General features: G+C 35.1%; 2 protein-coding genes across 9 annotated transcripts in view; both read left to right on the top strand.

Moving 5' to 3' along the window:
• The first annotated feature begins 2,381 nt into the window (after nucleotides 1-2,381).
• LOC132293671 (uncharacterized) overlaps nucleotides 2,382-20,276 on the top strand; it is a 31,523-nt gene continuing 13,628 nt past the window's right edge. Inside the window, exons 1-8 of one of the 6 annotated variants that reach the window (XM_059791230.1) lie at nucleotides 2,382-2,459; nucleotides 2,620-2,743; nucleotides 3,904-3,972; nucleotides 5,810-5,944; nucleotides 6,048-6,091; nucleotides 6,666-9,647; nucleotides 10,420-10,524; nucleotides 10,689-10,863. In XM_059791230.1, the coding sequence (XP_059647213.1) occupies nucleotides 3,964-3,972; nucleotides 5,810-5,944; nucleotides 6,048-6,091; nucleotides 6,666-9,647; nucleotides 10,420-10,524; nucleotides 10,689-10,863 (3,450 nt within the window). In that variant the 5' untranslated portion in view covers nucleotides 2,382-2,459; nucleotides 2,620-2,743; nucleotides 3,904-3,963. Of the gene's footprint in view, nucleotides 2,460-2,524; nucleotides 2,744-2,792; nucleotides 3,973-5,809; nucleotides 5,945-6,047; nucleotides 6,092-6,281; nucleotides 6,368-6,665; nucleotides 9,648-10,419; nucleotides 10,525-10,688; nucleotides 10,864-12,726; nucleotides 13,346-20,276 lie in introns of those variants that run through there. The other 5 variants (XM_059791231.1, XM_059791235.1, XM_059791233.1 and 2 more) reach the window with 5 other exon arrangements.
• LOC132293672 (probable metal-nicotianamine transporter YSL5) lies at nucleotides 15,802-19,387 on the top strand. 3 transcript variants are annotated; one of them, XM_059791237.1, is made up of 6 exons: nucleotides 15,802-16,378; nucleotides 16,684-16,838; nucleotides 17,182-17,279; nucleotides 17,407-17,541; nucleotides 17,839-18,028; nucleotides 18,145-19,387. In XM_059791237.1, the coding sequence occupies exons 1-6, from the start codon at nucleotides 15,931-15,933 to the stop codon at nucleotides 19,258-19,260; spliced, it is 2,142 nt and encodes a 713-aa protein (XP_059647220.1). In that variant the 5' UTR covers nucleotides 15,802-15,930; the 3' UTR covers nucleotides 19,261-19,387. The 3 variants fall into 3 exon arrangements, with proteins under 3 accessions (XP_059647220.1, XP_059647221.1, XP_059647222.1); XM_059791238.1 differs by lacking the exon at nucleotides 15,802-16,378 and having other exon boundaries at nucleotides 16,710-16,838; nucleotides 17,165-17,279; XM_059791239.1 differs by lacking the exons at nucleotides 15,802-16,378; nucleotides 16,684-16,838; nucleotides 17,182-17,279; nucleotides 17,407-17,541 and adding an exon at nucleotides 17,660-17,758.

The following is a 20,276-nucleotide window of genomic DNA, read 5'->3' as shown; positions in this document are numbered from 1 at the left end:
ATCAAATTCTCTAAATTTCAAATCAAATTCGAATAATCTCAAATTAATATATGTTAAACAACGTAGCATACTCTTTACATATATCAAATCAAAAGTGTCAAATGAGCAAGATAACATCATATAGAATTTAATTAATTTAAATTAATCAAATCTCTAGATTTCAAAAGTTATTCAAATGATCCTAAATTAATATATATCAAGCACCAAATCATGGTTATACCATATCTCAAGTCTAAAATGGAATACAAGTAAAATACAATTTACTAAAATTTAAATCAAATTAAATCCATTTAATCTTTAGATTTGAAAACTCATCTAAATCATCCCAAATTAATATATATCAAAGATCAACTCATGGCTATGCCATTTACCAAGTCTAAAATGAGTTATATGCAAGATATAATAAATCACTAATTTCTCAAATTAACAAAAGACATGCATACAACTTATAAAAGTATCAATAGCATGTAAGAAATAAAAATACAACCCTATAACATCCCCTACCTCATTAGAGAAGTGTCTCTCTAGAATCCAAGGCAAATCAACACAAAATGGTAAACCCTTCTAGGGTTATGTAGAGGAGGATAAGGGGAACAAAAAATGTTCCAAGCTTTAAGGTCTAAGGTGAATGGAAGGCCCTCAAAAATCAAGGTCAAGGCTTAAGCATCAAGCTCCATCCATGGAGGCTAGGGTTTGTGATGAGAAAGAAAATGACATAAGGTGAAAAATGGATGAGTGGAGGAAATAGAAATCCTCCACTCACTATGTGTTCCTACACCATGGTCAACACACACAACTATGGTCAATTGCACAAAAACCCCTCCTTAAAACTATAATCCCAAAGTGTCCCAAAAGTAATTTGCAAGACTTAATCCCAAGCCTACACTTGTCAACCATCTAAGCCAACAAGTGCACCAATCTTAGGCCAACAAGTGGGTGAATCTCCACCCTCCAAATGTCACAAGATACCTCCAAATCCCTCCACTTCAATGCCAACAAGTGGCTCCATGAGAGTGTGACTCTTGTCACACTTTCCAAAAATTACAAAAAGGTCCTTTTTGAAAATATCTTCCAAATTAAATTGCAAAATGGTCCCTAAGACGAAAAATAATTACTTTACAGTAATTACACAAAACTCCCAAAAGTTAGAAAAATTACAAAAAGGTTATTCGTTTATACCCTTTACAAGAAAAGTAAGCACTTAGTATGCTTTTCTACAAAAGTGAAAATACACATAGTGTGGAATTTAAATATCGTGGATGCATGCAAAACTGGAATTAAATCCGAACACGAAAAATGAGGTTATTCTAACAAAGTGACAACCGAGAAAAAGACGAAAAGTGAATAGTGTCACAAAAGTGAAAACGTGAAAATGACTCGGTCCTCAAAGGAAGTCGTCAAACCAAAGAAAAGAGTATCGGAAACCCTTCTCGAGCACTCAAGATGACACTAAGTGACGAGAAGCCGAACCTAGAAAAGAAAGATCAACGAAAAAAAAAATATCCGTAAAAATCAGAGGAAAGGTAATGAAGGAAAATGACCAGGTCATTACATCTGTTGTACAACATATTCGAGAATCATGTGGACTTTCCTCAATCAAAGATAGTCCAACAATATTATATGAAGATAATACAACATGTATTGCATAGGTAAGAGGAGGATACACAAAAAGTGACAGAACCAAGCACATTTCACCAAAATTCTTTTCGACACATGAGCTCCATAAGAGCCGTGATATTGATGTTCAGCAGATACGCTCGAGTGATAATCTAGTAGATTTATTCACTAAAGCGCTTCCAACTACAACATTCAAAAAGTTAGTGGATAACATTGGAATGCGTCAACTAAAGAATCTTCAGGGTTAAACTAATGAGGGGGAGCAAGTGATCAAAGAGGTATTAACATACTGTACTCTTTTCCTTCGTTCAGGTTTTGTCCCATTGAGTTTTTCTAGTAAGGTTTTAATGAGGCAGTTTTAATCTATGCAATACCATACACAAAAATACTGTACTCTTTTTCCTTCACTAAGGTTTTGTCTCCCTGGGTTTTTCTTAGTAAAATTTTAACGAGGCATATTCTTAATATAATATTGTGGACCCCAAAGAGAAGTGTTATATATATATGTGTGTGTATGTTTGTGGGGCCCATAATCTTAATTCATCCATGATGACATTGTTGGCTTATGGAGAGAGCTCAATTCTTGCTTACAGCGAAAGTCTTATTATTGTTTGTTTGGGAAGCTACAATTTTGAACCTATAAATAGGCCATGTGTATATATTGCTTGTATTATTTTGAATATTACTCTCTCTCTCTCTCTCTATATATATATATATATATATATATATATATATATTCATTACAGAGATTATTTTTTTTATTTATTTATTTTTCAACAAGCTTGTGTTATCCATTGCTGTCAACAGGAACTGGCTCGTCACTCTCTTGGCGGTCTTGCTCGGTATGATCATTCAGCACTCTCTCTCTCTCTCTATATATATGTATATATGCGCACACATACACATGTATAATTTCTTTAAGAAAATAAAAAAATAAAAAAAGGAGAAAAAGACATTTTCTTTTGCCAGTAAAAGTAGTAATAGACTTGTTTGTATTATTAGTCTTCAGGCAATCAGTGTGATCCTCACTGGAAGTTGAAAGAGAGAAGAATTGGGTTCCATTTCAAGATCGCCGAAACGGATAACTTTGATAAGGAAAACCACAAAAGATAAGAAGCTTATGATGGTTCGTCCTCTCTCTCTACACATACATATATATATACACATATATAAATAGATATTTCTAAATAAGTATATACATATATATGTATCTTTCGCCAAATTCATCGCAGTTCATCCCTATTCTATCTACTAGCTTTAGCCAGAAACTTTCTCACTCTACTCTTACACTCTCTCTCTCTTCTTATATATGTGTGTGTGTGTGTGTGTGTATGTATGTATGTATGTATGTATGTAATAGATTGGATTCGTTCGCCGCCGCATGAATTCTATTGATTCATCAAAGGATTTGGTGTTTTCTTTTGATTCTCCCCCTGAAATTCGGTTAGAGAAATTTAAGGGGATTCTTTGACAAATTTAGCACTTGTTTTCTATTTATGTGAACATCAGCTAAATTTGGGGAAAGCTTCATCTAATAATTAGCAGATGATTTTTTTTTTTGTTCTTTTAGATTTTTTTGTGTGCAATTTAGACAACGAATTGAGAAGATTTGGATTGGTGATTCACAGAGTTGTACCCCATTTTAGTCTTGCATTTGTGATCAGCGATTAAAGTTAGTCAATCCTATCTTAGACCTATAGTGTTTGTTATCATTTTTTTTTTTTTTTTTTTTCTCCTTTTTCTTTTTGAATATTATTTTCAACGAGGAACTTTCACTTTTCAATGGTTGTCTGAGTGTTTGGTTATAATTAATCAAATCAATTATTTGGACTGGTGGTTGAATTGAGTTCTAGAGGTTTATGGTCTGTTGCTTTTTCTAGTGCCTGAATAGGGATGCACCCATTTTGGGCTTTATGAGCTCTCTCTCTCTCTAGGTTCTATTTTCTCTTTTTTTTCCCCAGGTCTCGATTCTTTTCTTTTTAATTTCTTCAAGGACATCACATAAAGTCAAATACATCTCTGAATTGAATTGGATTGTATGTTGCAGAAGATAATTTATTGTCACGGTCATCATTGTAGTTGTCATCTTCGTTTGTCAGTGGTATTGCTATTTCTTTCTTTCCTCTTTATGTTCAATTATGGCAAGAATTGGAGAACATAAAGCTTTATGATCTATATTTGAGTTCATAACAAAGAATGCTAGATGTCCATAATATAAGCTTATTAGCCTTATAGTTTATCTTCGCCTGCCAATTAAAAATCTTATTCCTTCTTTTCCTGTTATAGCAAGAACTGAGGAACGGAAGCTTTATGGTCTCTATTTGATTTGATGTTGAAGAATGTGAGATGTCCATGGTATAAATATATTAGCCCCATGGTTTTTGAATCAACTCTGGTTTATTTTGCTATGAATGCGAGCTACTGGTACCTGGCTTTTGTAATTGTTCATGTTTTAAACCTTTTCCTTTGAGGAGATTCTGTGTTTATGCCAAACATTATGCTATCATTCTAACTGGGACTTTTCATAGATTGTGTTCGAGTGCCGCATCATTTTTATTTTTAGTTTTTTTAATTGGGTATAATTGGATTGAAGTATTTCTAGTGCATTTGAATTGAATTTATCATCTTTCACTGGATATGTTGAGTTCGTTACTATCCAGATTGAGATGTTGTTGTCATTTGTACAACAAATTTGTTGTTTGTCATTTTGAACTAATTGACTTCATTACCTTTAGATTGAGGTACTGTTTGTCATTTGTTATAAAGGTTCTGTTTGTTTGCTATTAATAAATTTACTTGGTTGCAGTTGCATTGTGATTTGTTGTTATTTTAATACATTTAATTATAACCATTCTTTATTTATTACTTTATTTTGAATGTTTAACAATGTTTTTGAAAACTGTGACTGGATTACACAGGAGGGCTTAAATTCCCCAAGTAAAACTGGTCCTATTAATCTGTTGATAATGTCATTTGAACACTATGAAGAGCGGTGCATTAGTTCCCGAATTTCACACTTAAAATAAACAAGTGAGATAAAATGATTTTAGTGACATCCATCAGCTACTATACTGCATGTGCTAAGAAACCAATCTCAGTTTCAAATTTCCGGTAATTATTGAAAAAATATTAGATTATAAAATTGCTGCATTTGCTCTCTCAATAAGCTCCTACATCTTGACCATTTTTTGATTCCTCCCACACGTTCATGTTAAACAACAATAACTAATTTGCCATCAACTTAAGGTTATGAAACTCCTCAGCTCTCGTTTTTCACAAACCCTTCCTTGAATTTATGTGTATGAACTTTTTTATCAGGGCTACTAATGGCCTTACATGGCTACCAATAACACTCGAGAAGATTGCTGAGAGCCTGAGATAGTTGTGCCAGTGCAGTGGTAGATACTGTACATAAATTTTAAGATAAGATTAATGTTATTGCAATAAGTGGTTCATTATAGACGCAGTTTAGTTTAACAATTCCTTCATTTTGCTCTTCTTTAAAGAAATTATACATTTCAGTTTTTAAGTTAATTGTATTTCGATGTTGCACTAAATATGTGGCTGATTGCCTATGCCATTTGTTGTTCAGTACATGTCGCTAACGGGGTTGTGTTTTTTGGGTGAATAATGTGTTGGATTCCAGTGCTAGGTTTGACATATCTGTTTAAAATTGGTTTTCTCATTGATACATATCTCCTCCTGACAGAGTTTTATTTATTTATTTATTATTATTATTATTATGGGATGGCTGGAAATATGCTTATGTGAGTTTCTTTAACTAATGGCTTGTAAACTCAGTCATGTTTTAAATCAATTTGGATTCACCATTACAAAACTTTCCTTCTCTTTTTTTTTTTTTTTTTTTTTTTTTTTTTTTGGCATTATTCTGTATTCTAAATTTGTTAACAAAATGATTTGTTTTGGCTTCATTTTTTCAGAAATCGGTGTAAATATCTTAAATTTGTATATCCAAAGTTTACCATGCTATTGCATACGGCAAATGTAGCTTATATTAGCCTCAAAGTTTTCTTGGAGAACTTCTGTTTTTATATAGTGCATTTGGCTGAAGATTCAAAGCTTTTTTTGAATGCTAGAATCTGTGAATTTTAAGTTTTTGGTATTGTTCTTGTTAAGTTCATTGTTGGACCCAAAATTTGTGTTCTTATATCAGCGCTCTAAATATTTACAGGCACAGCAAAAGATGCATTGTGCCCTTCAAAAGACCTGTCGCAATACTCAGAAAGTTGCAGACGGAGGAAATAGTTCACCGTGGAGGAAATCCGTAGAACAGAATAACTTCAGACCATCTTCGAGGGTGACATATGTTTGTTGCAATACATTATTCAAGCACTTGCTAGTTTTCTTCCATTTTGGATTGGTATGGTTTTCCTGACTTGTTATTGGTTGTTGTTAACCATTTATTTCAGGACTCAGAAGTATCTTCTTTTGTTTGGAGGAACTCTGATCAGAGGTAAAAAAATATTTTGGATGTTTGGTGCTTAGATGTGGGTCGCATTGCATAAACCAGTTTGCTTATGGTACAGACCTTTTGACTGACTTGAATATTCAGACACTACTTTTTCATGCCATGAACATGCATGGGGTGTGGAAGTCAGTAGCTTATAACATTATTTACCTTATTCATGTATCTAACATTTCAGAAAAAGATCACTGGCATTGTGGTCCAGCGGTATCATGGAGAGGATTGAGGATTCTGAGTCTTGCAAACAGCTATAAATTGGGTGATGTGTGTCTGGCCTCAGGAATAGATTAGAAGAGAACAGATTCATAAAAATAAATCAACTTTATTTGGTATTATAAAGTTAGTTTTGTCATTTTTAATTGCCGGTGGGTTCGTATATGAGCTTGCGAATGGCCAGAAGTATCATATTAGATCTTTCCTCATTTCCTGATGGCCGTTATGAATGACAATTATTTTATTATTATTATTATTATTATTTTTATCTCAGTTTCTCAATTTGTTGTAATTTAATATTGTGAGTTAGGTATCAAACTGATTCATTTGGTCTCTTTTCATTTACTAGGTGCGCAATATTGACATTCTTTGCCCCGGAACCTGATGGACGATGGAAAATTGTTGCACTGCCAATGCATTGCCCTGATCACTCAATCCACTTGGGATCTGGAGCTCAGGTAAAAATGGATGGTCTCCATTTGATTTCTCCATCACCAGTAGGTTCAGTCAAGGTTGATCGACAAAAGGCACATGGAGGGAATACTTCTGATAGGAGTTGTTCTGTCAAGTCCTTTACAGCTAGAAGCCTTTCTGGCTCAAATTCCCAGCGTCAATCTCGAAACAAAGGCTTGGCTAACAAAGTGAGCAAACGGAATCAGTTTCAAGGCAATTCTTCATTTCAGAATTCTCTTAGAGGTGTTGATTCCTCTGTTATGATCCCAAGTGGATCTGATGTTACTAATTCACGTGATATCTATGTTGATGTTTCTAAAGTAGACAAGGCCGTAAAAAAGAACTCAAGAAAAAAGGCAAAAAAGAAAGGAAAACATAACAAAAAGCTTTCATGTGATGCTAGCTCGATTGAACTGGGATGTGCCCATGGGAGTTCAATATCTGAAACTGGTGTCAACAAGAATATGGATCTTGGAGTTGGTCCACTTCCATATGCAACTACACTGGCAGTTCCACTGCCAGAGCTTAGTGGCAATGGGAAGGATATTGAAGGCAACAGAAATGGAACTATCGACTGTTTTGAGTCACCGAAGACATGCACATCTTCAATTGATGAAGTGGATGTCTCAGAAGCTTTACCACCTTCCGTAGTTCAGAGTTCATCTAATTCTGAAAATGGGACTCAAACTGATTACACGGAAGGTTCCATCTTAAATGGAGGAATACAGGACCTACATTCCAAATCAATCAGTTGTTTCAATGATCCATATTCCAATGTTTTGTCTGAGCCGCAGGACTCTTTTGTGTTTGATTCAGTTTCAGTTGGTTCAAATAGTGATAAAAGTATTTATAGCAGTGGTGATGTTAAAATATCTAACAAAGAAAGTAGTGGAATTAATCCTTCAGAATCACCCAGTTCTACTGCCAAAAAAGGATGTTTCCCTCGTGGAAATATGTTAAATGGTTTGGCGGGTTCCTCTTATAATGCTGTGGGAACAAACAAGGGTGCCAACGGTGACACACATACTGTGGTACCAACCAAGAGAAGTAAGCAAATCAAAAGAGTGCCCCGGAGTTCACGTGTCCACAGAGTTAGCAGCGTTGAAAACTTTCGTAGCCGTCCTGGTAAGGAAAATTATCACTCTGTCTGGCAGAAGGTTCAGAGAAATGATGTGGGTGAATGCAATTATGAGTTAAACAAAGTAAACTCAGTGTGCTCGCTGCCTGATATTGAATTGAAAGAGGTTCCTTTGCTTAAAAAGAATTGTAATGTTGGTGAATCTAATAAACTATCAAATCATGAAGATAAAAGCCAGTCAAAACCCAAGGTTTCTAGAAAGTTGAAAAGGAAAACTAGTCCAGGATCAAAGCAAGAGTACAACTGTTTTTCAAGCAAGGGATCTCATGCTAACAAGGCCAGCTCAAATGTTTCTACAAAGACTAATATGCAACAGAGTGAACTGTTGGATGTTCCAGCTCGAGTGAGTGGTCAAAAAGGATTAGGCAGTGTTTCAAGATCTCATTCCAAAATTAGTTGTACAAAGATTGGATTTCAAATAAACAGAGTTGAATCCATTTCTTCTGAACCAGTTCAGAGCTTAAAAGTTTCTCCCAATCAACTGGAGCCGCTTGAAGATGTCTGTAATGATGTTTCTTGTTCTAACAGTAAACCAGTACAGAATGAAAATAGCGAATTGTCAAAATCATGCGACTATCTGGACCAACCAGAGCTGCTTGAGGGACAGTCTGCTGTATACCTTCGTCCGCTTGTAGGTGATGAAGCAACCAAAATAGACAAAGATGTGTCTATTGCAGAACACAGTAAGCAAGACCACGGTACTGGATCCATTTTGCAGAAATGGATACCAGTTGGAATGAAAGATTCTTTGCTGATGAGCTCAGTTCTTTCTAATGATAACCTTGATCAATCAGCTGCTGAAAGTCGGACTTCGAAGGATGTTGCAGAAGAGGAATTAGCATATGATCCTCACACACTTCCGTCTTCGATGGTTGTCACGGTATTATGCACAGTTCAGGGTTCTGGAGATTGTAACGTCTTACCTTCTGAAAATGGAGGTCCTACTCAGAAGTTGAGGAATCATAGTGCGTGCATTCCTAAACAATGTTGCTTAGTTCATGAACCTAAAGGCCAAAATAATTTTGCATTTGAAAATGATTCAAACAAGATAGCACAAGCAGTGAATGATGCTTATAAGGCACGATTAGCCTCTGAAGCTCTTCAGATGACCACTGGTTGTCCAATTGCTGAGTTTGAAAGACTTCTTCATTCTGCTTCTCCAGTTATACGTCTACAGCGCAATACTATAAGTTGTCAGACTTGCTCAAATGATGGGCCATTTGGTGGGTATTTGTGCAGACATGAAAAACCCAGAATCTCTTTGGGATGCCTGTGGCAGTGGTATGAGAAACATGGGAGCTATGGTTTAGAAGTAAGGGCAGAGGATTATGAACAATCAAAGAGATTGGGCATTGATCGTTTCACATTTCGTGCTTATTTTGTCCCATTCTTGTCAGCAGTTCAGCTTTTCAGATACCGTCAAAGTAGTCCTTTGGATAATGAGAAAGGCATTCCTGGTACTGAGACTATGGGCGCATGTGAGATGGATGAAATATCTGAAAACCCCACTAATATTGGCCACCTTCCAATATTTTCAGTACTAGTTCCTCAGCCTCGCACAGAGGAGACAAGCTTTCTGCCACAAAGGAATCATGACTGTTGTGTGGAACGATCTTCAGTATGTATTAAAGATGATGTATCTATTCAATCAGTTGATTCTGCATGGTCCGATGATTTAGAGCTTCTTTTTGAATATTTTGAAGTTGAGCAACCTCATCAAAGACGACCATTGTTTGAAATGTAAGTGCTGTTTTTGTTTTTATTATTTGCTTTAAATTTTTATGTCATCATAAAGGTACTGATGGTTTTAATAACTCCACAGTAATGAATCAAGGGCAATTATAGGTTTTAGAACTAAGAATATTCTAAAGGAATAGCTATTTGTATTGTAGTTTAACTTACTGTTGTGCACTGTGCTTCGTGGTTCCTGCGTATTGATCTTGAGGTTTGAATCTATCTGAAAAACGAATCTATTGTGTGGGCATCATTGTATTTCTGATAATTGGTAAGCAACATACTGAAAAGAAATTAAAGTTACTAGAAAAAAATAGCTACATATTATTATTAACCAAAGTAATTCGTGAAGTTGTCAAATGATGGGCACTTTCTATCAGGAGAAAGACACAAAAGCATGCTTACACCATATTGTTTGATGGATTTCGCATGAATTTCCAAGGTTACAGATTGATTGTATCAGATTGCATCAGATATCTTCTCTGAGTCCTTTTTTTTTAAAAAAAAAAAAAAAAAAAAATTCAAGCAAACGCACACAAACCCACCATATTAGCCCTAGCAGCGCTTGAACGTTCAATATCTCTTTTGAGGACAGATCATACCATCTGGGCTTGTGCCTATTTAGTGAGTCCTTGGTTTTGTTATTCAAAAGGGCGTATGGAACTTTTATGGAGTTGGGTTCATATGGTCTCTTGTATATTATGGCTCTTTTATAGATTCTCAGGAACTGCGGTTCACTTGCTGAAAGCTACCTTTTGACCCGTATTTTTGGATTCAGGATAAAGGAGCTGGTTAGAGGTGATGGGCCTTCGCAATACAGAGCTTACGGGGATCCAACAACATTGGACTCTGTAAATCTACATGATCTTCACCCTAAATCCTGGTTAGTAATAAAATGTGATCCAGTCTTTATGTAAAAAACTGTATATGGTGCCGTGGAACGAAACCTAAATTATTTTCACAACAATTATAAAATAAAGTATGATGTGTCACTGAGTTAAACAGAGTAACACTCTATATATGAGTACTGACACCAATTAAATTCAGGTACTCTGTGGCTTGGTATCCAATATACAGAATACCTGATGGCAACTTCCGTGCGGCTTTCTTGACTTACCATTCACTTGGTCATTTGGTTCATAGAAGTGCCACATCAAAATCCTTTAGCGAGGATGCTTGTATAGTTTCTCCAGTTGTTGGCCTACAAAATTACAATGCTCAGGTAGTTGTAATTACTTATTGTTATTGTTTCAGCTTATGCAATTAACTGTACTGATTAACAGTTGCTGAGATATTCATAAAATACGTAATCTGTTTCTCCTGATAAGAGTGCTCAAGTACCCTTTGCTACAGTTTCCATGGCTCGTGGATGTAGTTTATTTAAACCATTAGCTTTGTTAGATTGTTGACACTCATCAACATCTGGCGCATTAGCGCATCATAATGCAATAGCAGAATGGTACAAGGCTAGGAATGATAGCACTAAAATTAATGTAGTTGCAAACTTCTATAAATCTAAATAAAGCCAATACATGTTCAAGTAGGAGCCATGAAGCATGAATACTTCTAAAAGGGGGACACACCTTACTTTGTCTGTGTCGGTTACCGAGACTCATTAGATACTTGTGAATGTGTTATATACTTTCTAAATATCTTTATAATTTGAAAAAATATATTTTTTTATTTCTGAAATGTATCCGAGACGTCTTTGATATTTCTACCTTATATCCGATACTTCTTAGATTATATACGAGTCTTGAACATTAAAATAAAACCTTTTCAGGTATAATATCATAGCACAATTATTAAGAAAAACTTGGAATTTCTTCAAAGAGGAAGTATTAAGATATATCTCATAGCTAATTTACTTCAAAATTTATCCAGACCATTACTCTCAACTCCCAGCTTGTTTATCATCGTTATTTTTCTTAAGAAATGATAGTAACACTATAAATAACATTACAAACATTTACTTTTTAAAAATTTATATTTAGAGAAATATATATTTTAACTTGTATACTTATATATATTTATACATTTATATATTGCCATGCCCTTGTATTTGTATCCTATTTTTTCCGATATCGTATCCGTATCATGTCATGTACTTGTCCCGCTGCCCACGTCCACGTCCATGCTTCATAAAGTAGGAGTAGATTAAATGAACAAATTAATGAAGGTGAACAGGGTACCAATGGGTCAGTGGCCTAGCGGTATCAGCCTCTTACTTCTCAAAGAGATGTCAGGGGTTCAAGTTTCAAAAGAGACAAGTGTGTGTGAGTACCAACTAGGAAAAAAAAAAATGAAGGTGAACAGGGTGTTACTTAGCAACTGGAGATTCAGAAATTTTTTTTTTTTTTTTTTTTTTTTTTCTCTCTAAAAAATAAGAACGAAGTAGGTGATGATTTCACAAAGCATTGTTAAAAGATAACCTCTTGCATATCTCCTTAGAAGAAATAAATTGTCAGAAGAAGATGATTCTATAAAATGACGCCTGAGATCTTACATGCAGATAAGATTTTCAAACAATGGTAAATATCTCTCATTCTCTCACCCACCCACGGTGTGCTGTCCAGGGTGAGAAAGGGGCAATAAGAATATGATTCCACATTCTAACCTTTATTGTAGCAAAATAACACTCAAATCCTTAACATGCAATAATGTTTTAATAATGGATGGCTATTGTTGTGTGATTGGGTCAACTATAAACTACATGAAGAACTCTAATAACGGTATCGATGTGTACACTGTTACTCCCCACCTGTGTGGTTTGACACCTGCATTGCTGCTCAATATATCGCCAAACGGTGGCCTTGTTTTCTCAACCACATAAATTATTTTCATGTTAATTAATCGACATGTATCCTCTGAATGTATAAACCCTTGGGCAACTTCGTCATATGTTACCTTGGGTAGTATCATATTGCATGGCAAATGACAACCGTACAACTAAAATTTTCATTCTTCATTATATAGAACTTTGACCATTGTTTACTTTTTCTGCGCTGCCATTAATACATACTAGGCTTTCATGAAATCTGTTAATCTGATTTGCTTACTATGAATTTGAATGGCAAATGAACAGGGTGAATGCTGGTTTCAGCTAAGGAACTCTGCACCGAGCCCGACAGCAGAAAACCCAAAGCCAAACCCTTCAAGAATTTTGGACGAGCGGTTGAGGACGCTTGAACATACGGCATCTCTTATGGCAAGAGATGTTGTTACCAAGGGAAATCTGACGTCTGTGAATAGACAACCTGACTATGAGTTCTTCCTCTCTAGGCGATGCTAGTAGCTACTCCAAATTGCTTTTAGGTGTGACTCACCGAGTAGTCAGCTTATATTTGCCAAAGTAGTTCTGTATAATTTCTAAATCTAACCCTCAGATAGGAATCAAAAGCAGCACATCTCATCGCTCTGCTTCTATCCTCTCTCTCTCTCTCTCTCTCTGTCTCCTTTTTCTTTTTTCCTTGTGGTGGAACTTGTTCCATCTGTGTAGGGGATTTGCAAATAACTACCTTTTTTTTTTCCTAGTTGTGATGAAACATATACATTCAGGCTTGAAATGGATGCTGCTGATATTGGTGTAGCGGCATTCGAGAGTTGTAATTCTAGTTTAGAATATTTTCATTGTTGATATATCATGTTAAAAAGTGTGTAACCAGTTTATGCATTTTAATCATCAGCACTCTTTTTGCCTTTCATTTTTGTTATTTCATGGAATCAGGTACTCTGAAACCCTCATTTTAACGTCGTATGGTTTTGCAATTATCTTTTCATGGTTCAAACTCTCATGGAATTGGTGCTTTCAAATTGGAACCAAGTCCATGGGACCAAAAATGGCACAAATAAGCAAAATTGCAGCACTTGCTCTGTTTCTTATTTGCAAGCCATTTGAGCTTTATTCGAGCTAGACCAGAATGTTCATGCTTAATAGATTCATATTTTGCCAAATTATTGTTCATAAGCCTTATTATATCCTTTTGCAGTCACTCACTAGCTCTGCCTCTCATGTCAACATCACTGTAAGGTAACTTCATCGAATCAAAATTTAGTTCAAACTTTAAAATTAAATTTTTTTCAATTGCAATTTTGAAATTTTAATTCGGTGCTCCTTATCATAAGTTAAAAAATTATTAGTACGGTATATTTCAAACTGTTTGCGATAAACATAACTAATATAGATATAGATTTATATATTAGCTTGGTCATCCCAGCTTGGTGAATTGTGTTTGAGTCCGTCACTTGTTAAAACTTCTAACAAGTATGGCCTAGTTTGGTCTATGACAGTGCTGCTCACGGCGAGTCGTTGTGGCCTGTGGGTTCCACAAATTGGCTCGGTTAAGCTATTGTTCTTTATTTTGTGGAATCTTTGAACATAAATGGACTGTTGTGTCCGTTTATATACCATCAATCGATTCAATCCAAGAAAAAAATGACACACAATTTGAGGCAATTCTCCAATGGAGGAGGGCCGGCGTGAGAATGGGTCCCAATTTTGTGGGGGCCACCCAAGGATTAAGATGAGGCATTCAAATTTTCACAAAGATGTTTATATCGAAATTATTTGATGGATCTCTGTCACTGTCACTTACTTTAGGATTCAATTTAAAATTACATTCTCAACTTTTTTAAAAGACAAGGTTGTAGATGGGTGGAATTGTCCAATTCAAACTTTTTGATTTTAAAAAGTGAACCTACAAATGTGTAATAATTTAGGATAAAGTGTAAAAAAATTACCTTCTTGTTATATATACAGAATGTGTGGAAAAAAAAAAATTTAGTGTTTAAAAAAAAATCCTATGCTTTTCAAAATGAGTAAAAACAAGAATATTTTTTTAATTTGAAGATTATACTTAAAATTCTCTTAAAGCAAAATAATAATAATAATAATAAAATTATGCGCAATTTTTATTAGGGCATTTTGAAATTTTTATAAATTTTTTTTATCAAAATTGACGATTAGAGAGTAATTTGGTACAAAATTTTAAACTACACGAATTTATATGCACATACTAAATAGTAAAAGTATGTTTTAAATTTTTTTTATATAGCAATGGATTTTCCACATTGTACTCAAAAATTTATTAAAAAAATATATTAAACATTAAATTTGATCACACTCATAAATGGTTTAGACAATTTAGTAATCCACTTGTTTCGAAATTATTGTCAATAGATATCTCAAAATACATGTTTCATTTCAAAAATAGATATAACATTCAAAAATTATTCTTTTTACTAAACAAATGTATTAATTACGAAGTGCTATTTTATCATTTAACAAAATAAATTTATAAATTTACTCTTATTAATATAATAAGAAATTGGAGATGAATTTTGGAAAAGACGGAATAATATGTTTGAACCGAAAGTGTGAAGTCAATCAACCAAAGAGACAAAACTGAATTGTCCCATTATTAATGCCAAGTTGCCAACCAATCTGATATAGACAGACTATGTACCACTAATTCTAAGTTATTTGTCACACTTTCTATTTCTCAGTAAGTGGTCCAAGTATTGAAAAAGGTCCGTTTTCATTTAAGAGAATGTTCCCTTTCATAAAAGAATAGAAATGCCAAAGAATACATATTTATATGAAAGCTTATTTTAAAGCATGAAACAATATTTTCGGTAGGTACAGTGTAAATTTTAAACATATAAACAGAAAAATAGACAATTAAAGGGAGGCATGCATAATTCCTAGTCCAATTTAGACTTTTAAGTTTTTAATAATTTTGGACCACTTAAATCTGCGCGCTTTATTAGGTACACGACTTGATACATACAATATACATTCAATATTATAAGTGTTAAATAGTTCGCCCATCATGGTCGCGGTTACAGTGTAATAGATTCGAACAAAGTCAGCGTAAACTGACCGACTAATCGATACGGATCGCGTATCGAACTTGAAAAAAAGTAGTGTATCGACGGATAATACAGTGAACCATATTGCTAAGTGACAGATGATCGAGGACTATCCAATAATTTATTGTATAATCCAATAACAAGCCCTTAAAATACATTTTAAATTTGTTAAAATAAAAGAACAAGAAAATTAAACATGTGTCTATTGAATAACTCAAAATTTGGTTAGCTTTCAATCTTTCATCATGTTCAAATATATGGGTGTAATGACATGAATATCTCAAACTCTTTTTCCACAAAAATATCCACCCAAGATTCATTAATTTTTCCACAAAAATATCCACCCAAGATTCATTAATTCACCCACCTGCTAAGATTCCACAACTTAAAAAAGCGGAGAGGGAGAGAGGGGGAGAGAATGGAAAAACTGAAGGAAGGAAAGCTAGAGGAGGGAATGGATTTAGAAAATGAAAAGATGTGTTTGGAGGAGGAGAAGAAGAAGAAGGAAAAAAGAGCAGTGCATGAAGAGGAAGAGGAAGAGGAAGCGGAAGAGGAAGTAGGATTGTCGGTGGAGAAGATATTTGAGAGCAAAGAAGTGCCATCATGGAAGAAACAGTTGACAGTGAGAGCCATTGTGGTGAGCTTTGGACTGTCGGTGATGTTCAGCTTCATAGTGATGAAGCACAATCTCACCACTGGTATCATACCTTCCCTCAACGTCTCTGCTGGACTGTTGGGTTTCTTCTTCGTCAAGACTTGGACCAAACTGCTTCACAGATCTGCCCTCTTCAAGCAACCCTTCACCCGCCAAGAGAACACCGTCGTTCAGACCTGCGTGGTCGCCTCCTCCGGCATCGCCTTTAGCGGTACGCACACATCCCCACAAATTTATTGGCTGCTAGCTTAAATGGATCTGTTCTTTTTTTTTTTTAGTTAACTGCCATAGTGGATCAGTTGCCGCATCTTTAATGGGTTTTTCTTTTTATTATTATTATTATTATTATTTTATAACGCAACAGTTTCTTCGATACTGTCCATTGGCAACTCAAATTCCTATAGACTTTTGTTTTTTAAAATTCGAAAACAATCTCTCTCTTTTTTTTTTTCAACTATTAATTATATTTCTCAAAATCATTTTTTTTTTCTTGTCTCAATTATTGTGTACAAATAGGAGGTTTTGGGAATTACCTCTTTGGAATGAGTGAACGAATTGCCAAAGAATCGGGACAAGAGAGTGACTATAAGAATCCGACCATAGGATGGATGATAGGTTTTCTCTTTGTCGTTAGTTTTCTCGGCCTATTCTCAGTGGTCCCTCTCCGAAAGGTATGTCTTACAACTTGCACATTGGATAAAATTAAGAAAATAAGGCACGGTCGTTCGGTTCAATTTTTTGTTTTTAGGTTATTGAAAATTAAAAATTTGTAAAAAAATTTGTTTGATTGCAGTTTTTCAGAACTCAATAATAAAAACGCACGGAATAGTATGTTTTTTAAAAATTGAACCAAACAGATTCCAAAAAAACTCAATTTTATATTCACCTAAATTGTCAAAACAGTTTTGGGATAGAATTGTGATACTCGTGGATTATTGATCTACTAAAGTTTGTGTTGGGAACAATATTATTTAAAATATAAATTTAAATGGTGTAGCTATTGGTTGCTCTCAGATCATGATCATAGACTTCAAATTGACATATCCAAGTGGTACTGCGACTGCGCATCTTATCAACGGCTTCCACACTCCTAAAGGAGCCAAGTTAGCAAAGTAAGACCTATATATATATATATATATATATCAATATATGTTACTTCAAGATTTCATGTTGCGCAACAAATAAATGAATTTTAGAGAGTTCCACTACTTACATACATATTCTGCTACACCCACTCAGGAAACAAGTGAGAGAATTGGGCAAATTCTTCTCCTTCAGTTTCTTATGGCGTTTCTTCCAATGGTTCTTCACCGCCGGAGAAGACTGCGGATTCACAAACTTCCCTACATTTGGACTCAAAGCATATAAATACAAGTACACAATTGACTCTCTTTCTCATGTTTTATTTCAGTATATATCTGAACAAATCTATAGATGTAAAAAATATGAATGTCATTTCCAATAATCAGGGCTGGTTTGAACTAGTATTTTCCAGTCTGATCATTGTAAACACAACTGGCCGGTTTGAACTTCACCTGAGGTTGGCTAAATAAAGCCAAAAGATCAATACCAACGGGCAGTAGTCCAGATGGTACGATCTCTCCTCTCCTAAGTGGAGTTTGAGTGTTCGAAAGTGTTCAAGCAATTAATTTATGTATTTCAAAAGTACAGGTTCTACTTCGATTTTTCGGCCACTTATATTGGACTTGGGATGATCTGTCCCCATATCATAAATGTATCATTGCTGGTTGGAGGAATTCTTTCTTGGGGAATCATGTGGCCTCTTATAGAAGCTAAAAGGGGTGATTGGTACTCTGCAGACCTTCCCCTAACCAGCCTACACGGCCTTCAAGGTTATAAGGTATTGGACATATATATGTATATAGTTTCTGTTAATCATGTTCTTGAATATGTGCTTCATGGAGGTTTCAACTTTGTCCCTCTTTTTAAAGCTTAATTTGAACTTGACATACACAGATTTTCATCGCCATAGCTGTGATTCTTGGTGATGGTTTGTACAACTTCTCCAAGGTGCTGACCCGAACTCTCTTGGCCTTGTTTTACCAACTCCATCAAATATATTCCAACACTGGTCCCCTTTTTGCTGACTCTCAACCTTCTGAGAGTCCTCGTCTGTCTTATGACAACCAGCGACGAACCAAACTCTTCCTCAAAGATCAAATCCCAACATGGTTTGCCATGGGAGGATACATTGCAATCGCTGCTATCTCAACTGCTACACTTCCTCACATATTCCACCAGCTCAAATGGTACTACATATTGGTTCTCTACATCTTCGCGCCTGCTTTGGCTTTTTGCAATGCATATGGCTGTGGGCTCACTGATTGGTCCCTCGCGTCCACCTATGGCAAGCTTGCCATCTTCACGATTGGGGCGTGGGCTGGTGCCTCACATGGTGGAGTTCTCGCGGGCTTGGCAGCCTGTGGTGTCATGATGAATATTGTGTCGACAGCCTCTGACTTGATGCAGGACTTCAAGACAGGGTACATGACCTTGGCCTCACCGCGGTCCATGTTTGTTAGCCAAGTGATTGGCACTGCAATGGGGTGTGTGATTTCGCCTTGTGTCTTTTGGATATTCTACAAGGCCTTCCCTGACATGGGACTCACTACCAGTGAATATCCTGCACCTTTTGCTCTAGTGTACCGAAACATGGCCAAATTGGGGGTTGAGGGTGTCAACACATTACCCACAAATTGTCTCACTCTTTGTTATGTGTTCTTTGGCGCCGCCATTTTCATAAACTTGGTGAGGGATGGTCTGGGGAAGAAGAGAGCGTGGTTTATTCCGGTTCCAATGGCAATGGCGATACCATTTTATCTGGGATCATACTTTGCCATTGACATGTGTGTTGGGAGTTTGATACTATTTGTGTGGCAAAAGATAAACAGGGCTAAGGCAGATGCTTTTGGACCTGCTGTGGCTTCTGGTTTGATTTGTGGGGATGGGATATGGACATTGCCTAATGCCATACTTGCTCTTGCTGGTGTAAAACCTCCTATTTGCATGAAGTTTCTGTCTAGAAAAACAAATGTCAGGGTTGGTGATTTTCTTACGCCAAAGAAAGTTTGATAAGGTTTTTAATTAGCCTCTCTGGCCAAAGTCTGGCTTAATAAATTAATGTACTCAAAGACTTGGTCATCATCATATTCATATGTTTGAAAAATATACTACCATGTAAATTTTCTCTCTCTTCTTATTTCTGATTCAATCCAAATGCAGCTATCCCCAAGTCCATTATCTGTATGGCTATAAACCTTTTAAAATATGGACCAATCACTTCCTTATATTGCCCACAAAGAAAAATAAAGAAATGGGCATTTGACTCTTGACACAAAATAAACTCAACCTAGTTTAGTAAAAACAATTCCACAATTTTATTTTATTTTTATTTTTAATTTTTTTTTGAGCAAAGAGAACAGTTGCAACCAACACTCTCATGGCCACTATGTAATTCCACGATGGAAAAAACTTTTAAAGTTGAAAAGTTTAGGAAGCACAAACACGAATATGACTACGATGATACGATAAAAAAAAAAAAAAAAAAAAGAGTATACGAATATGGCATTATAAGACAATAAAAAAATTAATAAATTTTTTTTTTTTATATATATAAAATATTAATTTTTGATCCTCTTTTTTTTTTTTTATTTAAAAAATATCATGAATCTAAATACAATCATCAATATAATATAGAAGTTCGTTTTACACCAAATAAAACAAGTATCCCTAATCAGTATTTTATTAAATTTGAACTTTTCCTCAAGTGTCTGAGAAACATTGAATACACAGTCAAAATGCCTAAGAAATATCGGATACGTGTTAGAAATTAAAAGATATATTTTAAAATTATGAATACGTTTAAAAAGTATCGGACACGTATTCACAAGTATCCGTGAAATATCGATATTCAACATGCATCTAATACAGATAAGTTACTTTCCTAGAAGTACTCGTGCTTCTTAACTTTTAATTAATTATGTATGTAAGATATAAGTAAAACTTTCTTAATTCTTGGTATTTTGCAAAAATAACCATTATCAAAGTCGAGACAAAAAATTATACTCAACTCTCTCCGCCTAAGTTCC

This window comes from Cornus florida, unplaced genomic scaffold (assembly GCF_030987335.1).
Source record: "Cornus florida cultivar Cherokee Brave unplaced genomic scaffold, ASM3098733v1 CherokeeBrave_3.0.0_Hap2_Chr02, whole genome shotgun sequence".
Lineage (NCBI taxonomy): Eukaryota > Viridiplantae > Streptophyta > Magnoliopsida > Cornales > Cornaceae > Cornus > Cornus florida.
Note: the sequence above shows the minus strand (reverse complement) of the source record. Positions and strands in the feature narration are given on the sequence as shown.

Excerpts from the sequence above, each read along its gene's own strand:
- LOC132293672 (XM_059791237.1), top strand. The coding sequence starts at position 15,931 with ATGGAAAAACTGAAGGAAGGAAAGCTAGAGGAGGGAATGGATTTAGAA. Across the intron at positions 16,379-16,683 it reads CTCCGGCATCGCCTTTAGCG|GAGGTTTTGGGAATTACCTC; the intron begins GTACGCACACAT and ends GTGTACAAATAG. Across the intron at positions 16,839-17,181 it reads CAGTGGTCCCTCTCCGAAAG|ATCATGATCATAGACTTCAA; the intron begins GTATGTCTTACA and ends GGTTGCTCTCAG.